The following is an 18772-nucleotide window of genomic DNA, read 5'->3' on the forward strand; positions in this document are numbered from 1 at the left end:
CTGATATTGCTTCAATAAATATTAAGTATTAATATTTTAGTAGTTACATTTGCCACAAAATACTTCCCAATTTGTAGCTTTTCTCCTCTTAATTTGTATAAATATATAATTGTATGTTGTATAATATTTTAAACTATTAAATTCATTAAACTTCTCAGTCTTTTTAAAATTCATCTCATCTAGAATTCCTTTTAGCAAATTCCAAATATGGCTCAATTTTTTTTTTACTTGTTGATTCTTTTTCTATGACTTTTTATTGGACACTTACATTCCTCATTATATTTATATTTCATTCTGATTAATTTGTGTCATCGGAAATCTCTTATTTTCATTTTTCTATTTTTAAAACTATATCCATATGACTCAGTTATATTTTTATATATAATATGTGCAGGAAAAATCACTATTGCATTAAAACTACTAGCTGACATGACCACTTGCTTTTAAATATTTATATTTTATAATTACTATGTCAAATTTAAAATGAATCCTTATTGGGATTTTGATTGTTACTGTATTAGATCTATAAATTTACTTGAGTTGCAGTATCTTTTATTTATTTACTGTATTAAATTTAACAAATCAAAATTAGTTTCTTTATAATGTTCTCCAGTCTTCTTTTACTAATGTTCACAATTTGTTGATGAATTTTCTTTTAACATTTATATGTTTTTATATATGCATGTATATATAGTTACATGCATTAAAGTGAAATTTTTAATGTGTGATGGTGTAAAACTATTAAAATACTTTTATAATTTATAATTGAATGAACACACAATGATTAATGCCTTTCATATAGTTTAGTACTTTTGTTACAGTACTGGAGGTATGATACCAAATGTAGATTTATCCGACAACTTTCAATAGCTTTGAACTCAGGATTTTCTAGACGTCTATTTTGTTATTTATGAAATTTTAAGAAAATTTTATTTTGAAGCCATATTTTTCAGGTTTAAAATATTTTGTGAGGCTATTAATAATCAAAGCCATAAGCTCTATGTATATTGGGCCTTGTGAGAAACAACTACCTTATAGTTTGGTGTATGCGACTTTGGAATCAGTGGATAAGTATAGTGCTATGCAAATTTCTATATACCCAGAATTGTTGGGTTGGAATAAATTATATTTATTTCACATTTATAACTTAATTAAATTGGATCCAAAAAGAACATGTGTAAAATATCTTCCATATTCAAAGCATATTGCTAAGCTTCAGAAACATGAGGATTATAAAAATACAGACTTAGGCTACCTCTACATTCTGGTTCTGAGTTATAAAACTATGTGATATATCACTGCTAGACTCTTTTTTTTTTTTTTTTTTTTTTTTTTTTTTTAATATAATTTTATTTTTTTAATGGGGTGACATCAATAAATCAGGATACATATATTCAAAGATAACAAGTCCAGGTTATCTTGTCGTTCAATTATGTTGCATACCCACCACCCAAAGTCAGATTGTCCTCTGTCACCTTCTATCTTGTTTTCTTTGTGCCCCTCCCCACCCCCTATCCCTCTCCCATTCCCCCCTCCCCCCCCGTAACCACCACACTCTTATAAATGTCTCTTAGTTTCACTATTATGTCCCACCTACGTATGGAATAATACAGTTCCTGTTTTTTTCTGATTTACTTATTTCGCTTCGTATCATGTTATCAAGATCCCACCATTTTGCTGTAAATGTTCCGATGTCATCATTTCTTATGGCTGAGTAGTATTCCATAGTGTATATGTGCCACATCTTCTTTATCCAGTCATCTATTGATGGGCTTTTTGGTTGTTTCCATGTCCTGGCCACTGTGAACAATGCTGCAATAAACATGGGGCTGCATGTGTCTTTACGTATCAATGTTTCTGAGTTTTTGGGATATATACCCAGTAGAGGGATTGCTGGGTCATAAGGTAGTTCTATTTTCAGTTTTTTGAGGAACCACCATACTTTCTTCCATAATGGTTGTACTACTTTACATTCCCACCAACAGTGTATGAGGGTTCCTTTTTCTCCACAGCCTCTCCAACATTTGCTGTTACCTGACTTGCTAATAACAGCTAATCGAACAGGTGTGAGGTGGTATCTCATTGCCGTTTTGATTTGCATTTCTCTAATAGCTAAAGAAGATGAGCATCTTTTCATATATCTGTTGGCCATTTGTATTTCTTCCTGGGAGAAGTGTCTATTCATATCCTCTTCCCATTTTTTTATTGGATTGTTTGTTTGTTTGTTGTTGAGTTTTATGAGTTCTTTGTATATTTTGGATATTAGGCCCTTATCTGAGCTGTTGTTTGAAAAAATCATTTCCCATTTAGTTGGCTTTCTGTTTATTTTGTTATCAGTTTCTCTTGCTGAGCAAAAACTTCTTAGTCTGATGTAGTCCCATTCATTAATTTTTGCCTTCACTTCTCTTGCCATTGGAGTCAAATTCATAAAATGCTCTTTAAAACCCAGGTCCCTGAGTTGAGTACCTATGTCTTCTTCTATGTACTTAATTGTTTCAGGTCTTATGTTTAGATCTTTGATCCATTTTGAGTTAATTTTTGTACAGGGGGAGAGACTGTAGTCCAGTTTCATTCTTTTGCATGTGGCTTTCCAGTTTTCCCAGCACCATTTATTGAAGAGGCTTTCTTTTCTCCATTGTGTGTTGTTGGCCCCTTTATCAAAAATTATTTGACTATATATATGTGGTTTTATTTCTGGACTTTCTATTCTGTTCCATTGGTCTGAGTGTCTATTTTTCTGCCAATACCATGCTGTTTTGATTGTCGTGGCCCTATAATAGAGTTTGAAGTCAGGTATTGAAATGCCCCCAGCTTCATTCTTTTTCTTTAGGATTGCTTTGGCTATTCGGGGTTTTTTATAGTTCCATATAAATCTGATGATTTTTTGCTCTATTTCTTTAAAAAATGTCATTGGAAGTTTGATGGGAATTGCATTAAATTTGTATATTGCTTTGGGTAATATAGCCATCTTGATTATATTTATTCTTCCTAGCCAAGAACAAGGTATATTCTTCCATCTCATTATATCTTTTTCGATTTCCCTTAACAATGGTTTATAGTTTTCATTATATAAGTCCTTTACATTCTTTGTTATGTTTATTCCTAAGTATTTTATTTTTTTTGTTGCAATCGTGAAGGGGATTGTTCTTTTGAGTTCCTTCTCAGTTGTTTCATTGTTGGCATATAGAAAGGCTATTGACTTCTGTATGTTAATTTTGTATCCTGCGACCTTACTGTATTGGCTTATTGTTTCTAGTAGTCTTTTTGTGGATTCTTTGGGGTTTTCGATGTATAGTATCATATCATCTGCAAAAAGTGATACCTTTACTTCTTCTTTTCCGATATGGATGCCTTTTATTTCTTTGTCTTGTCTGATTGCTCTGGCTAGAACCTCTAGTACCACATTAAATAAGAGTGGAGAGAGTGGACAACCCTGTCTTGTTCCTGATTTAAGGGGGAAAGCCTTCAGTTTAGTGCCATTTAATATGATGTTAGCTGATGGTTTATCATATATGGCCTTTATCATGTTGAGATATTTTCCTTCTATACCCATTTTGTTGAGAGTCTTAAACATAAAATTGTGTTGTATTTTATCAAAAGCCTTTTCTGCGTCTATTGATAAGATCATGTGGTTTTTGTTCTTTGTTTTGTTGATATGGTGTATTACATTAACCGTTTTACGTATGTTGAACCATCCTTGAGATTCTGGGATGAATCCCACTTGATCATGATGTATTATTTTTTTAATATGTTGTTGTATTCGATTTGCTAGTATTTTGTTTAGTATTTTAGCATCTGTATTCATTAGAGATATTGGTCTGTAGTTTTCTTTTTTTGTGCCATCCTTGCCTGGTTTTGGTATGAGGGTTATGTTGGCTTCGTAAAATGTGTTTGGAAGTATTGCTTCTTCTTCAATTTTTTGGAAGACTTTGAGTAGAATAGGAACCAAGTCTTCTTTGAATGTTTGATAAAATTCGCTGGTATAGCCGTCTGGGCCTGGACTTTTATTTTTGGGGAGGTTTTTAATGGTTTTTTCTATTTCTTCTCTACTGATAGGTCTGTTTAGGCTTTCTGCTTCTTCTTGACTCAGTCTAGGAAGGTTGTATTTTTCTAGGAATATATCCATTTCTTCTAGGTTGTTGAATTTAGTGGCATAAAGTTTTTCATAGTATTCTACAATAATTCTTTGTATATCTACGGTGTCCGTGGTGATTTCTCCTCTTTCATTTTGGATTTTGTTTATATGAGTTCTTTCTCTTTTTTCCTTGGTAAGTCTTGCCAAGGGTTTGTCAATTTTGTTGATCTTTTCAAAGAACCAGCTCCTTGTTCTATTAATTTTTTCTATAGTTTTTCTGTTCTCTAATTCATTTATCTCTGCTCTGATTTTTATTATCTCCTTTCTTCGGCTGGTTTTGGGTTGTCTTTGTTCTTCTTTTTCTAGTTCCTTAAGGTGGGAAGTTAAGTGGTTCACTTGGGCTCTCTCTTGTTTGTTCATATATGCCTGAAGTGATATGAACTTCCCTCTTATCACTGCTTTTGCTGCATCCCATAGATTCTGATATGTCGTATTGTCATTTTCATTAGTCTGTATATATCTTTTGATCTCTGCACTTATTTCTTCTTTGACCCATTCATTTTTTAAAAGTATGTTGTTTAGTTTCCACATTTTTGTGGGATTTTTTTCCTCTTTTTTGCAGTTGAATTCTAGTTTCAAGGCTTTATGATCAGAAAATATGCTTGGTACAACTTCAATTTTTCTGAATTTGCTGATGTTGTTTTTGTGGCCCAACATATGGTCAATTCTTGAGAATGATCCATGTACACTGGAGAAAAATGTATACTCAGTCACTTTGGGATGAAATGTCCTGTAGATGTCTATCATATCCAGGTGCTCTAGTGTTTTGTTTAAGGCCACTATGTCTTTGTTGATTCTCTGTTTGGATGACCGATCTAGAGCCGTCAGCGGTGTATTGAGGTCTCCAAGTATGATTGTGTTTTTGTCAGTTTTTGTTTTAAGATCAATAAGTAGCTGTCTTATATATTTTGGTGCTCCTTGGTTTGGTGCATATATATTAAGAATTGTTATGTCTTCTTGATTCAGTGTCCCCTTAGCCATTATGAAATGGCCATTTTTGTCTCTGAGTACTTTTCCTGCCTTGTAGTCAGCATTATCCGATATGAGTATTGCTACACCTGCTTTTTTTTGGATGTTATTTGCTTGGAGTATTGTTTTCCAGCCTTTCACTTTGAATTTGTTTTTATCCTTGTTACTTAGATGAGTTTCCTGTAGGCAGCATACAGTTGGATTTTCTTTTTTAATCCATTCTGCTACTCTGTGCCTTTTTATTGGTGAGTTTAATCCGTTTACATTTAGTGTAATTATTGATACTTGTGGGTTCCCTATTGCCATTTTATATCTTGCTTTCTGTTAGTTTTGTGTCTTGTTTGATCCTTCTCTTTTGTTTTTCTATCTTTTGTTTTTATTTGGTTGTATTCCATACATCTTTCCACTGTTGCTATCTTTTTTATCTCATGTGCTTCTGTGGTGGTTTTTTCAATGGTGGTTACCTTTGAATAATGAAAAGGGTCCCTACCCTGTTCATTGTAGCGAACTATTTTGTGAGTACTTTTGCACTCCATCGTCCTTTGCTACTGTTAATCTCCATCTTCTCCCCCTCTTTCTTTTTGTTGTTGTCACAGTTTAAATTTGGTTTTATTGTGTTCTTCTTGGAGCTTTTACTTGTGGCTCTGTTTTTTTTTTGTTCTTTGTATCTGATTGGAGAACCCCCTTTAGTAATTCCTGGAGTGGGGGTTTTCTGATGATAAATTCCCTCATCTTTTCTGTATCTGTGAATGTTTTTATTTCTCCTTCATATTTGAAGGATAGCTTTGATGGGTATAGTATTCGTGGCTGAAAGTTCCTCTCTTTCAGGACTTTAAATATTGGGGTCCATTCTCTTCTAGCTTGTAGAGTTTCTGCTGAGAAATCTGATGATAATCTAATGGGCCTTCCTTTATATGTTGTATTCTTCTTTTCCCTGGCTGCCTTGAGAATTTTTTCTTTGCTGTTGGTTTGTGTCAATTTCATTATGATATGCCTTGGAGTAGGTTTGTTGGGGTTAAGAAAACTTGGAGTTCTGTTTGCTTCTTGAACTTGAGGCTTTAGTTCTTTCCACAGGCTTGGGAAGTTCTCATCTATTATTTGTTTGAGTATGTTCTCCATTCCATTTTCTCTCTCTTCTCCCTCTGATATACCTATTATTCTTATGTTATTCTTTTTGATGGAGTCAGATAATTCTTGTAGGGCTATCTCATTTTTTTTAATTTTTGAGTCTCTTTCTTCTTCTCTCTGTTGTGCCTCAAGTTGCTTGTCTTCTATTTCACTAATCCTCTCTTCTACCTGACCTGTTCTATTAGCTAAGCTTGTTACTTCGTTTTTCAGCTCTTGAATTGAGTTTTTCATCTCTGTTTGATTTGTTTTTATAGTTTCAATTTCCTTGGACATATATTCTTTGTGTTCATTGAGTTGTTTTCTGAGCTCCCTAAATTGCCTTTCTGTGTTTTCTTGTATATCTCGGAGGATTTTTAGGATTTCTATCTTGAATTCTCTGTCATTTAGCTCCAAGGTTTCCAATATATTAAATTTTTTCTCCATAGATTTTTCCTCATCTAGCTGTGTTACCTCTCTTTCTTTTGTATCCATGATATTCGATTTTCTCTTCCTTAATGGCATCTGAGGGTGGTTTTGTTGATAGTATTAATGAGATTTAATAAAGAATAAAAAGTTTAAAAAAAAATAATAAAAAAAATCGAAAAAAGTTGTTTTTTTTTTTTAAAAAAAAATTAAGAATGAAATAAAGAAAAATAAAATAAAATAAAAATTAAAAAAAAAAAATTAAAAAAAAAAAAAAAAAAAAAAAAAAAAAAAAAAAAGGAAATTATTCCCCCCCTCCTTTTTTCCTCTCCTCTCCTCTCCCCTCTTTCTTGTTAAAATCTTGTGGTGGACTGTGAATTATAACAAACAATGCCTGTGATGGAGGGCCTGAATTGGGGAAAAGTAATAAAGGGGCAAACAAAACAAACAAAAAAAAAAATGAAAAAAGAAGAAAAAAAAGAAAAAAAAAAAAAAAAAAAAAAAAAAAAAGAGCGTATGGACCCACAAAAAGCAAATAAGGAAAAAATTTGGGTCAAGAATAAAATGATTTGCTTTTAGGTGTTGGTTGTCTAAGAGTTATGATGAGAGGATTAAGAGGAAAACGGAAAAATGGGGGGACAAATTAAAAAATTACTATTGTATTTAGTGGAACAAGAACTAGATAATATGGAGAGCCAGGGATGGGAGCACTGCTAGTGAGTTAAAAAGGTGAAGTAAAAACCCCCCAGAATGCCACAAACATAAGTTTGAGTCCCAGATAAGATAATTTGTTTGTTATTGAGGTTTGAGTGAGAGATGTAAAGGAGAAAGGAAGAAACTAATATAGAGGGAGAAAAGAAAGAGAGAGCGAGAGAAAAAAAAGAGGGAACCACTAAAAGAAGAAAAAAGAAAGGGGAGAGAGAGAGAGAGTTAAGGGTTTTGGAGTGCAACCCTCATAGAGAGAAAGGAAGAGAAGAGAAAAGATAATGGGAGATGTAACACTTATGGGTAGTGTAGTTCAAGGAGAGGAGAGAGTAAGACCGGTAGAGAGTTAATCGGCCAAATTGGAGGAGGAAAAAAAAAGTATCAAGAATGAAGATAAGAGAAACAAACGAACAAATATAATAAAATGGGATAGGTTATAAAGTCTGCAGATTATTCTTGATTTTGAGAGGTTATCTTCTTGCTTTTTCTTTTCTCTCCCTCTTCCTGGTCGGTGACTCTGTACCCCGGGTTTTGCCCCTTTGCCACGCTCAGGTGGAGGTTTGCAGTTGATAAGTCTCTATGGCAATGTCATGTATTGTGCTTTAGTCTCGTTGGCAGTCTAGGCTATTAGCATTTATAGGCTCCGACAGTGAGAGAGTCCGTGTTCCTAGAGCCTTTCTCCTAGTCTTTCCTTCTTCAATTAGTAGCCTGATAATCCAGCTATGGGGTTGCTGCTGCCTCTGCCTGGATAGTAAGAGGCTCAAAGAGCTGGCAACTCCCCACTCTATTTCCACTCAGCACAGGGCTCTGGGTAAGGCTCAGTCAGTCAGAGCTGCTAGCATAATCAGGCGGGCTTTCCGGCCATTCAAAGACCTCTGGCTCTGCCACTCTGTCCGGTAACACAAGCGGGTGCCCACTTCCGGGGCGCTTGGAGGAAACTCTCACTCACTGGCTGCGCGCGCAGACCAGGATATCCGGCCAGCAGTCTCACGCTCTGAGTGAAACCCCCAACCGCAGGGAAAAGTTGCAGCGTTGGAATTGAGTCTCACTCCGTCCCCCTGCGCGGCTTTTGCAAGGCGCTGGGGCGGCCCGAGATTCCGCTTTCGGCCCACACAAAGGCCCCTGACTCTGCTCCTCTATGCGATAACACGAGCGCGCACTGCCGGGGCACTCGGAGGAATCGCTCACTCCTTATCTGCGCGCGCAAACCAGGATATGAAACACCCTCCGGCACGGAAAATCTCCACCGTTGGAATTAGTTCTCACTCCCTCCCATGCGTGGCTTTCCCAGGGCGCTGGGGCTGCCCAGAGACTCTGCCCTCGGCCCACAGAAAGGCCTCTGACCCTGCCTCTCCGTGAGGCAACACGGGCACTGACTCCCGGGGCCTAGGAAGTAATCTCTCGCCCACTAACTGCGCACCAGCCAGGAGACCGGGTAAAAATGGCCGCGCCGCTTGTCTTTCTTTGTTTGGGTTTGGCGCGAGTATTAGCTTGTATTGCCCGGGTTGCCACAGGATCAGATTTTCCTCGGCTTGGATCTCCGTGCCACAGCCTGGTTCGGCCGTTTGTTTCGCGGCCTCGATGTATTCACCCCCTTTGCCCGCCTCAGTTTCTATATTCACAGTTACCAGAGAAAGCCGCCCTGTTTAGGTTAGTGAGGAAGGCGGAGCATTTCTTACTCCCTATTTCCTTCGGGGTTTGGTTATATATTTAGCCAATTTTTCACTCAATCATACCTTTGGGTGTATTGCGAAGCATCTGGAAGCTCCAAGTATAGGTTTTTCTGTTTCTGGTTGAAGATCTTGTTGAGTTTTGGGGGAGATTTATCGGTATCGCTTCCTACCCCGCCATTACTCTGACGTCATCTTCTAGACTCTTAAATAGATTGTTTTACTTGCAATTATCTTATACTTCTAAGATTATTTAATTTTCAGTTTGTCTAGATTTTGAATTGATCTTGCATTCAGGTTTTATCTAACTTTTTTTTTTTTTTGTATTTTTCTGAGGGAGGCAGAGAGACAGACTCCTACATGCATCTGACTGGGATCCACCCGGCATGCCCACCAGGGGGCGATGCTCTGCCCATCTGGGCTGTTGCTTTGTTGCAACCAGAGCCATTCTAGCACCTGAGGCAGAGGCCATGGAGCCATCCTCAGCACCTGTGCCAACTTTGCTCCAGTGGAGCCTTAGCTGCGGGACAGGAAGAGAGAGACAGAGAGAAAGGAGAGGGGAAAGGGTGGAGTAGCACATGGGCACTTCTCCTATGTGCCCTGGCTGGGAATCAAACCTGGGACATCTACACGCCAGGCTGATACTCTACCACTGGGCCAACTGGCCAGGGCCTTTATCTAACATTGTATGTTGAAATTTTTACAGGAAGCAATTCCTTTTAAATTCATTAAATTTAGAATTCTGAGTAACATTAGGAAATTAAAATTAAGATGAATATGTTGGATACTTTAATTTTAAGTACTTTATACTAATTTCAAACCAGTTAAGTAAGATTTAAGTTGGGCAAAGAATTAGGAGAGGATTCAAGAATGAAGAGACTAGGAGAATGAAGCCTGCTTTAGGAAGTATAATTAAATTCAAATTCGTTTTCAACACTCCTGACAATAATAATCACTACCATTTATACAGTGTGTAGTAGATGCCAGATATTTCACATGTATAATGTCTAATTCTCATTAAAGTAATCATTTAAAGAAGGAAACAGGTAACATATTCAAGTTCATAATGTTAACATAGTAAAAAAAACAAAACAAGAAACTACATATGATGTCATGATGCTTTATTGGTTTGATTTACATCTTCCTGCTTCTCTTGGTTGCTTCTGTCCTGGTTATATATTTTAAAATTTTTAGAGTTTTCTTTGGCTAATAGATATAGATCACAGATGACTGTGTCTTTAACATTTTATTGTCATCTGTACAAATATCAATTAAGGGAAAGTTAAAGGTAGTTCAGAGTCCAAAGTTCTTGCCGGTAGTCTCAGGTTCTGCAGTCACCGACCATCCTCATGCTGCTGACGTGCGGGAATCCCCTCTGAGGACAAGAAGTGTCTGCAGACTGGCTGCGGCCACAACCCTGGCACCGGTGGTACTGCCTGTTGTTACCCCTGCTCCTGACACCGGTCCTGCCCTTTTACCAGCACTGTTGGCTTTGTGACTGAAGAATACGAAGTCTTGAATGCAGTATTATGTGGGAGGCATGTGGAGTTCATTCCTCCCCAGCATAACCACACGAGATGACCCCAAACACTTAAGGGTCCATGTGAATTTTCCTGATGATGCTGACTTGATCTTCATCTTGTTCATAGGAAGGAAAGGCATTCGCCTGGTAGGAAGACAGATGAGTGAAACAAAGAACAGAAAGGTCAGCTCCCTTCTATTCCTGTAGCTTAGTGGTTTTCAACCTTTTTCATCTCATGGTACACATAGACTAATTATTAACTTTCTGTGGCACCAAAAAATATGTTTTGCTGATCCAACAAAAAAAAAAATAGGTATAATTTCGGTTCATTATACTGGATGACTATTGTGTTGTTGGCTGTTGTAATTTTTTTAATTTGACAATCTAAGGGAAAAGAAGTCAGTGCCCCTGATAGTCAGGTATTGCAAGTTCTAAAAATTCTTGTGGGACACCAGTGTGCCTCTTGTGGTACACCAGTTGAAAATCGCTTATAATAAGAATTTTGAAGTCTCAAGTCCAATGTTGCATCTGATGCAACAGTATCTCCACAATGACTATAATAATCATTCCAGTTTTGCTTGAACACTTCTAGTACCAGAGAAAGCACTTTGATAACTCACCAGTAAATATCTACTCATACGCTGTTTAAAATAGACTTGTGTTAGAGTTTCTGCTGGTGAAGTAGCATGCACTTTGATATTATATAGCTACTAATAAATTGTGTGCGTGCACACAATATGTTGCATACAAAAAACTAGTACATGGCAGTCATGGAGCGATGCCCACAACATGTCAGCGTGCTTGGGTGGAGTAGTGTATGTCCAAGCATAGGTTGGATGATGAGGATGCTGCAATCGCAATACAACATTGCATATGAAATTAAGAGTTGCTGAAAGGATCTGTGAAATACATACAGCCTTGGGGAACACTGGGGAAGCACTGGGAACCTCCCCAATTTGGCATGGCTTCCAAACGGAGGCTCATTTGGCTCTGAATACTTCCAAATACATTGCATTTTTAGATGTGCCTCAGTACCAAAAACTCTGCAAGAAATTTAGCTGTTCTCCCAAAACACCCTGGCCCCATCTTAATCTAGAGACTTTACAAAGACTTACCTCTTGGCTGTTTTCTTCCGTTAAGGCGGACAGATCCAGTGTGTCATCAGTGGGAATGGCATGGGTGCAGCTGTATGCCTCCACTGGTGGGTTTAGCATGTAAACAACTTTTTCCCAGTAAGCAAAAAGATTTCTTACATCTGAACGCAGGCACAGTTGAAGGTAAAAAGTGCGGCCAGTGACAAGCTTCAGGCAGAGCCGTTGTTTTTGAATGTTATGAATGGATAGCTTCACTAACCTCAAGGGAAGCAGCCTTCTTAGCTCTAAGCCCAGTGTAGACGTCTTTCTCATTTTCTGGGTAGCCAGCAGCAGGACATCAGGAAGTACGAGGTGGGGGCAGGTGCAAACGATGCCCACCGTGACCATTTGGACAGCGTTGTGCACGTCAATCACTTCTCCCCTTCTGCTGACCTGTATGAAGTCGCTCTCAAACATCGGCGCGGACTTGAACATACTATACTCCCCTTTGTACAGCTGTCGCTGCAGTTTCCCCATGGGGGTATTAAACATGCCCCTAGCAGGGCCGCTTTTGGTTGTGTAAGAGGGTAACAAGGAGTAGCTGCTCATGGCTCTCTTTTATAAAGACAACTCCTAGGGGCTCCTCCTCCCTTTCTCACCACTCCTCACGGATCGCCCTGTTTACCATGCCTCTCTAGCTGGTGGGCTAACGGTCTTCTGAAGGCTTTTCTTTTTTTTGTTCTTTTTTAAAAATCTCTGCGTGACCGAAGACAGGGGTGCTGATTACTAGCTTCCCAGGGTTGGCTATGATCGCTCCCTCACGAGACGGTGCACCCCCCGAGGTGTGCGGCTCTCCGGTCCCCTCAGATCTCGAGGTGCGCAGAAGTCCAGGCTTGCGGATATTGGTGTTCACTCCAGGAGGACTTCCGTTTCAGCCAGAAATACATCGGTTCGCTAAAACCTCTATTCTTTGATTCAACAACCTTAATAGTTGATCCTTATCTCACTATCTTTTCTTTTGGAAACCAATCTCCACCTACGCCCAAACCATGTGCGGGGCTGTTTTACTACCTCTCCTGACTATTGTGACCTGTGCCCATCACACACTCCTTTGTCTCCATTACCCAACAGCCCCTCCCTCATCGCAAGGATACTGACCTCTCCACTTCACCACACCTCCCTGCCTGCCACAGCTAAGCAGAACACCCCCTCCCACCAGGGCTCCATCTAAGAATCTTAATACATAATGGCAAACTGCTTTCAAAAAGAGGTAAATTTCTGTTATGTGTGAGTTTAAAATACCCATAGTCTCTTATCCAGCACTTCTGATTATAGACAATTAGAATTACTTGTAGAATTTACCTTAAAGAGAGAATTGGACAGCTCTGGCCGGTTGGCTCAGTGTTAGAGTGTCAGCCAGGGGTATAGAAGTCCTGGGTTCCATTCTGGCCAGGGCACACAGAGAAGCGCCCATCTATTTCTCCACTCTTCCCCCTCTCCTTCCTCTCTATCTCTCTCTTCCCCTCCCGCAGCCAAGGCTCCATTGGAGCAAAGTTGGCCCAGGTGCTGAGGACGGCTCCATGGCCTCTGCCTCAGGTGCTAGAATGGCTCCGGTTGCAGAGGAGCAATGCCCCAGTTGGGCAGAGCATCGCCCCCTAGTGGGCTTGCGGGTAGATCCGGGTTGGGTGCATGCAGGAGTCTGTCTCTGCTTTCCCACTTCTCAGTTCAGAAAAATAAAAAAAATTTTTTAAAAAAGAGAGAAGGAGAATTGGACAAGTTGGTAAACAGGTTAGTACAAGATGTTGTGCAAGGTTTCTTGTATCAAAAAAGAGAATAACCAAGAATAATATTTTACAGTAGAGATTTGGTTAAATAAATTATGGAACATTGTATGATAGAATAGTCTATCCATAAAAATGATTATGTAGTTTATATTTACCGAAATGAAAAGAAGTCCTTAACTTTTAAAGAAAAGATCAAAGCAAACATATTTCAAGCTAGCATGATACACATATTCCAACTTAGGTAAAATCATCTGTGTATGTGGTTTGGATTTTAAAATATGTTCAGTGAAACATTTAAAGTGCTTATCTTAATGTTGTGATTTTAATTGTTTTTTATACTTTCTGTTTTTATTAGGATAATTATTTCTGTTAGCAGTAAGAAAAAAGGCTGTTTTTACACATATATGCACACACATATATAGCCATAGTTTTTAAATTAAATTTATTAGGGTGACATTGGTTAGTAAAATCGATAGGTTTAAAGTGTACACTTCTATTATTATGATCTATACATAGCATTGTGTGTTCACCATCTCAAGTCCAATCTGCTTCCAACACCGTCTATCTGACCCTTTTACCTTATGTTAACTTCCCTCCCACCTCATTGCTCTGTGGTAACCACCACACTGTTGTCCGTGTCTATGAGTTTTGTTTGTTTGTCTGTCTTGTTTGTTTATTTGTTGCTTTGAGTTTTATATCCCACTTAAGAGTGAAATCATATGGTTCTTGACTTTTTCCATCTGACTTGTGTTGCTTAACATGTTATTCTCAAGATCTATCCATGTGGTCACAAATGACAGTATGTCATCTTTTCTCATGGCTGAGTAATATTCCATTATATAAATATATATGTACCATGTCTTGTTTATCCAATAATCTATCAAAGGACAGTTTGATTGTTTCCATGTCTTGTCCACCATGAATAATGCTGCAGTGAACATAGAAACACACATAGACACACACACAGACATACACACACACACAGTTGTCAACAAAATTTTATTCACTAGAATCTAGGCTAAAAGACCCTTCCCTCAGGGAACTGCATGCCCCTAGGCTCTGGCCCCTACTGTGATTGGACCCTAGGGGTTTATTTATATTTTTATGTGTAAATGTTTTCAAATTATTCGGGTAGATACCCAGAAAAGGGGTTGCTGGATCATCTGGTAACTCTATTCCTAATTTTTTGAGGAACCTCCATAATGTTTTCCATAGTGGCTGTTTCAGTTTACTTTCCCACCAGCAGTGAATGAGGATTCTTTTTTAACCACAACCTCTCCAACAATTATTAATACTCATCTTGTTGATAATAACCATTTTAACAGGGATGAGGTGGTATCTCCTTGTAGTTTTTATTTGCATTTCCCTAATAACCAGTGACGTTGAATATCTTTACATATATCTGTAGGCCATTTATTTGTCTTCTTGGGAGAAATGTCTGTTTAGGTCCTCTGCCCATTTTTTTAATTGGATTGTTTTTTTTTGTTGTTGTTGAGCTATATGAGTTCTTTATATATTTTGATTATTAACCCCTTATTCAAGGTGTTGCTTGCAAAAATGCTATCCCATTTGATTGGTGAGCTTTTTCGTTTGTTGATGCTTTCTTTTCCTGTGCAGAAGTTTTGTAGTTTGATAGGAGTCCCATTCATTTATTTTGCTTTTACTTCCCTTACCTTTGAGGTCAAATTCATAAAATACTCTCTAAAACCAAGGTTCTGATTTTAGTACCTATGCTTTCTTCTATGTAATTTAATGTTTCAAGTCCTATATTTAGGTCTTTGATCCATTTTGAATTAATTTTTGTGTACAATGACAAATAGCAGTTTAGTTTTATTCTTCTGCATGTGGCTTCCAATTTTCCTAACATCGTTTATTGAGGCTTTCTTTTTTCTCCACTGCATGTTTTTTGCTCCTTTGTCAAAGATTATTTGCTCATGTACATGTGGTTTTATTTCTGAGCTCTCAATTCAGTTTCATTGGTTTCTGTTTTTCTGCCAATTTCATGCTGTTTTGGTTATCATGGCTCTGCAGTGTAATTTGAAGTTAGGGAGTGTGATACCTCCAGCTTTGTTCTTTTTTCTCAGTATTACTTTGGCTATTTGAGGGTCTTCTGTGGTTCCATACAAATGTGATAGTTTTTTGTACTATTTTTTAAAGAAATGTCAATGGGATTTTGATGGGGGTTGCATCAGTCTATATATTGCTTTGGGTAAATAATATAGTCATTTTAAACTATATTGCTTCTTCTAACCCATGATCATGGAATATCTTTTCTTTTTTTGTGTCTTTTTCAATTTCTTTTAATAATGTCTTATAGTTTTTAGTGGATAGGTCCTTCACCTACTTTGTTAAGTTTATTCCTAGGTATTTTATTCTTTTTGTTGCAACTGCTAAAGGAATTTTTTTTTCATTTTTCCCCCTGAGATTTTATTGTTAGTATATAGGAATGCAGTGGATATTTGTATGTTGATTTTGTATCCTGCAATTTTACTGTAATTGTATATTGTTTCTAATAGTTCTTTGATGGAATCTTTAGGATTTTCTATATAAAGAATCATGTCATCTGCAAAAAGTGATGATTTTACTTCTTTATTCCTAGTTTGGATGCCTTTTATTTCTTTCTCTTTCCTGATTGCTGTAGCTTGAATTTACAGAACTATGTTGAATAATCATGGTGAGAGTAGGCTTCCTTATCTTATTCCTGATCTTTAAGGAAAAGCTTTCAGTTTTCACCATTGGGTATCATATTAGCTGAGGTTTGGAAAGTTCTCATCAACTATTTATTTGAATAGGTTCACTGTTCCCTTGTTCCTTTCTTCTCCTTGTGGTATACCCATTATTCTTATATTGCTTTATCTGATGGAGTCAGATAGTTCTTGTAGAGTTCTTTCATATCTTTTACTTTGAAGTCTCTGTCTTCCATCTGTGTCATTTCTAGATTACTACCTTTAATATCACTAAATCTTTCCTCCATATGGTAAGTTATATTTCCTAAACTCTATAGGTAATTCTTCATCTCTTTTACAGAGTTCTTCAGCTCCAGAATTTTTGTTTGGTTGGTCATTTTTTAAAAAGTTTTTATCTCTTTGGTAAAATACTTACTTTTGTTTATTGATTTTATTTCTGAGTTTATTGAACTGACTATCTGTGTTTCTTGTATCTCATTGAATTTTTTTCAGAACTGCAATCTTGAATTCTCTGCCATTTAAATCACATATTTCCATATCTTTAAATTTAGTCTCTGGAGATTTTTCATTTTCTTTCTGAGCTGCCTCATTACCTTGGTTATTTATGGTATATGATGAATTCTTTTTCTACCTAGGCATCTGTGGGAATAAAACCTAATATTTTTTAAAGAGTCACATTTCTTTATTTAGAAGGTTAAAAAGTTTTTTGTTTTTCAGTAGGTGGCACTGAAGCATAAGTTTCTTCCTTGGTTTCTTTTGCACTGATCGGGCTTCTCAGATCTTTGTGGGGCAGTTGAAAATGCCCTGTATTCCCTGGAGAGTTGAGTGGCTCTTCTGTAACCAGATCACTTCAGGGCACAACTCCCAAGGAGATTTTGTGGGCACTGGGGTTCTGAGCCCGTGACATCTTAGTGCTTCCCCCTGTAACCAGACTGCCAACCATGCAGCCACCATACGTGAGGCAATGGGAGCTGGGAGAGGCCGGCTGGTGCATTTGTGCCTTTGTTCTTTCAGTAATGGTGACTGCCATAGCTCAGCTGCCTCACCTCTGTATCTTCACCCCTGTCATTGGGATTAGCTGAAGGATGCACCTGCCACTCAGGAAAAAAAAAATGCGTCTGCCTTTTCAGTCTTCAGGGCTGCAGATAATGGATAGCTCAGCACTCACTGCTACAGCTTCTTTTGGGGCATGCTGCTATCTGTGAGAAGGGGAGGAGAGGCAGCCAGGCTCCATGGCTTTGTTTTCCTGCTTGTATTGGCAGCCATCAGACAACCACAGTCATACTTATTCTTTCCATCTCTTCCCCAGTCACTGGCCTCAGCTGCAGCACATATGAACCACTGAGGCAGGAATGATCACTGTATCTTTTCGGTCCCCTGGGACTCTAGAGATTGCAAACAATAACCTGATTCTTTCCCTCTCCTGGGACTCAGTGAGCTCTGGGCTGTGTCTCTGGCATCCATCTCGGCTGCTTTCCCTTCCCCCTCCACTGTTCACTCTGACTCACCTACCTTCAGATGTTTCAATGTGCAGATCTCTCAGCCATGTCATATGTTGAGCAGAAATTATTTATTGAATTCTAGAAGCTCAACTTGTTGCAACTTCAAGGGTAGAGACCAGGGAACCTCTCATACCGCCTTCCTCTTGATGTCAGCCTAAAGTTATAGTTTTTGAGTCTTAAGTTTGTTCTATAGCTCAAAAAAACACACTATTCTTCCCTTAATATTAAGATATCTGGTTATTTATGGTAATGTGAGTAGTTTTCCTTTATTTACTGAAAGGTCTACTCACATATCAATAGCAATTCTTACTGGCCTGTTCAAAGTCCTTGTATCATAATTTCTAATTTATATCTACATTACTTATTATATAGTTAGTAAAAACTAACATTTTAAACAAACTAACATTTTAAAGGCATTAAAGTGGTTTTTGTGGGATTTTTTTGAAGAAATAGGTAACATTGGGCACAGTATAACTTAATTTAGGTGCTTAAAAAATAAAAGAGATACCAATTTGCATAAAAGCATGTTTATGTCATGCACATTTATTAACAGATATTTATCTTAGGTTTCCATTAAAGCAGTGAGTTAATTGCCTTGTATCCAGGGAAATCAGAAACTATTTTACTGAGAGGACTTATGGACTTTCAGTTTTTTCCAATCTAGTCATTAGACCAACAGCAGTAGAATGTCTGTTCTGTGGCCTGATAACCATCAATGTGTAGCATTCTGGCAAGTATGTCTCTATTTTCATGAATCTGATGAAGTTTATCTGAACTTCCTCTAGCTATTAAGAAGACTACCTTATTAGTATTTGCCTCAACACTTAAGAAACTTAGGTGGCTAAATAAAAATCTACCTGAAACTGAGAATAAGAATTTTTTAAAATGTAAACTTGGCAGTTCTCTGTATGCTTGCTCTCAGAACAAATTTCCATATAATTAGTCATTAGATGTTCTTAAAATAAGTTTATGCGGAGATTCCAAGATGGCAGCAGAATAGGCAGACATACAAACTGCCACCTCACAGGACCAAACTGGATTATAAATTAATTTAAGAACAATCATCATTAAAACCAACTTTGGACTAAAAGAACAGGACATGTTCTAAAACCAGTAGCCACGGCCACCATCACAGCAGCCTGGTCTGTGCAGGTTCGCATAGGTTTCGGACAGACAGTAATGAAACAACGGAGCC

The 18772-nt window shown here is 37.6% G+C and overlaps 2 protein-coding genes across 6 annotated transcripts in view; one reads left to right on the plus strand and one right to left on the minus strand.

Moving 5' to 3' along the window:
- ANKS1B (ankyrin repeat and sterile alpha motif domain containing 1B) overlaps nt 1–18772 on the plus strand; it is a 1043795-nt gene that overhangs the window by 265307 nt on the left and 759716 nt on the right. The window lies entirely within an intron of this gene.
- Nucleotides 10601–12213, minus strand: GARIN6 (golgi associated RAB2 interactor family member 6). The gene is made up of 2 exons (XM_066348078.1): nt 11647–12213; nt 10601–10675 (listed from the first exon to the last, which is right to left on the minus strand). The coding sequence occupies exons 1-2, from the start codon at nt 12211–12213 to the stop codon at nt 10601–10603; spliced, it is 642 nt and encodes a 213-aa protein (XP_066204175.1).

Source organism: Saccopteryx leptura, chromosome 1 (genome assembly GCF_036850995.1).
Source record: "Saccopteryx leptura isolate mSacLep1 chromosome 1, mSacLep1_pri_phased_curated, whole genome shotgun sequence".
NCBI lineage: Eukaryota > Metazoa > Chordata > Mammalia > Chiroptera > Emballonuridae > Saccopteryx > Saccopteryx leptura.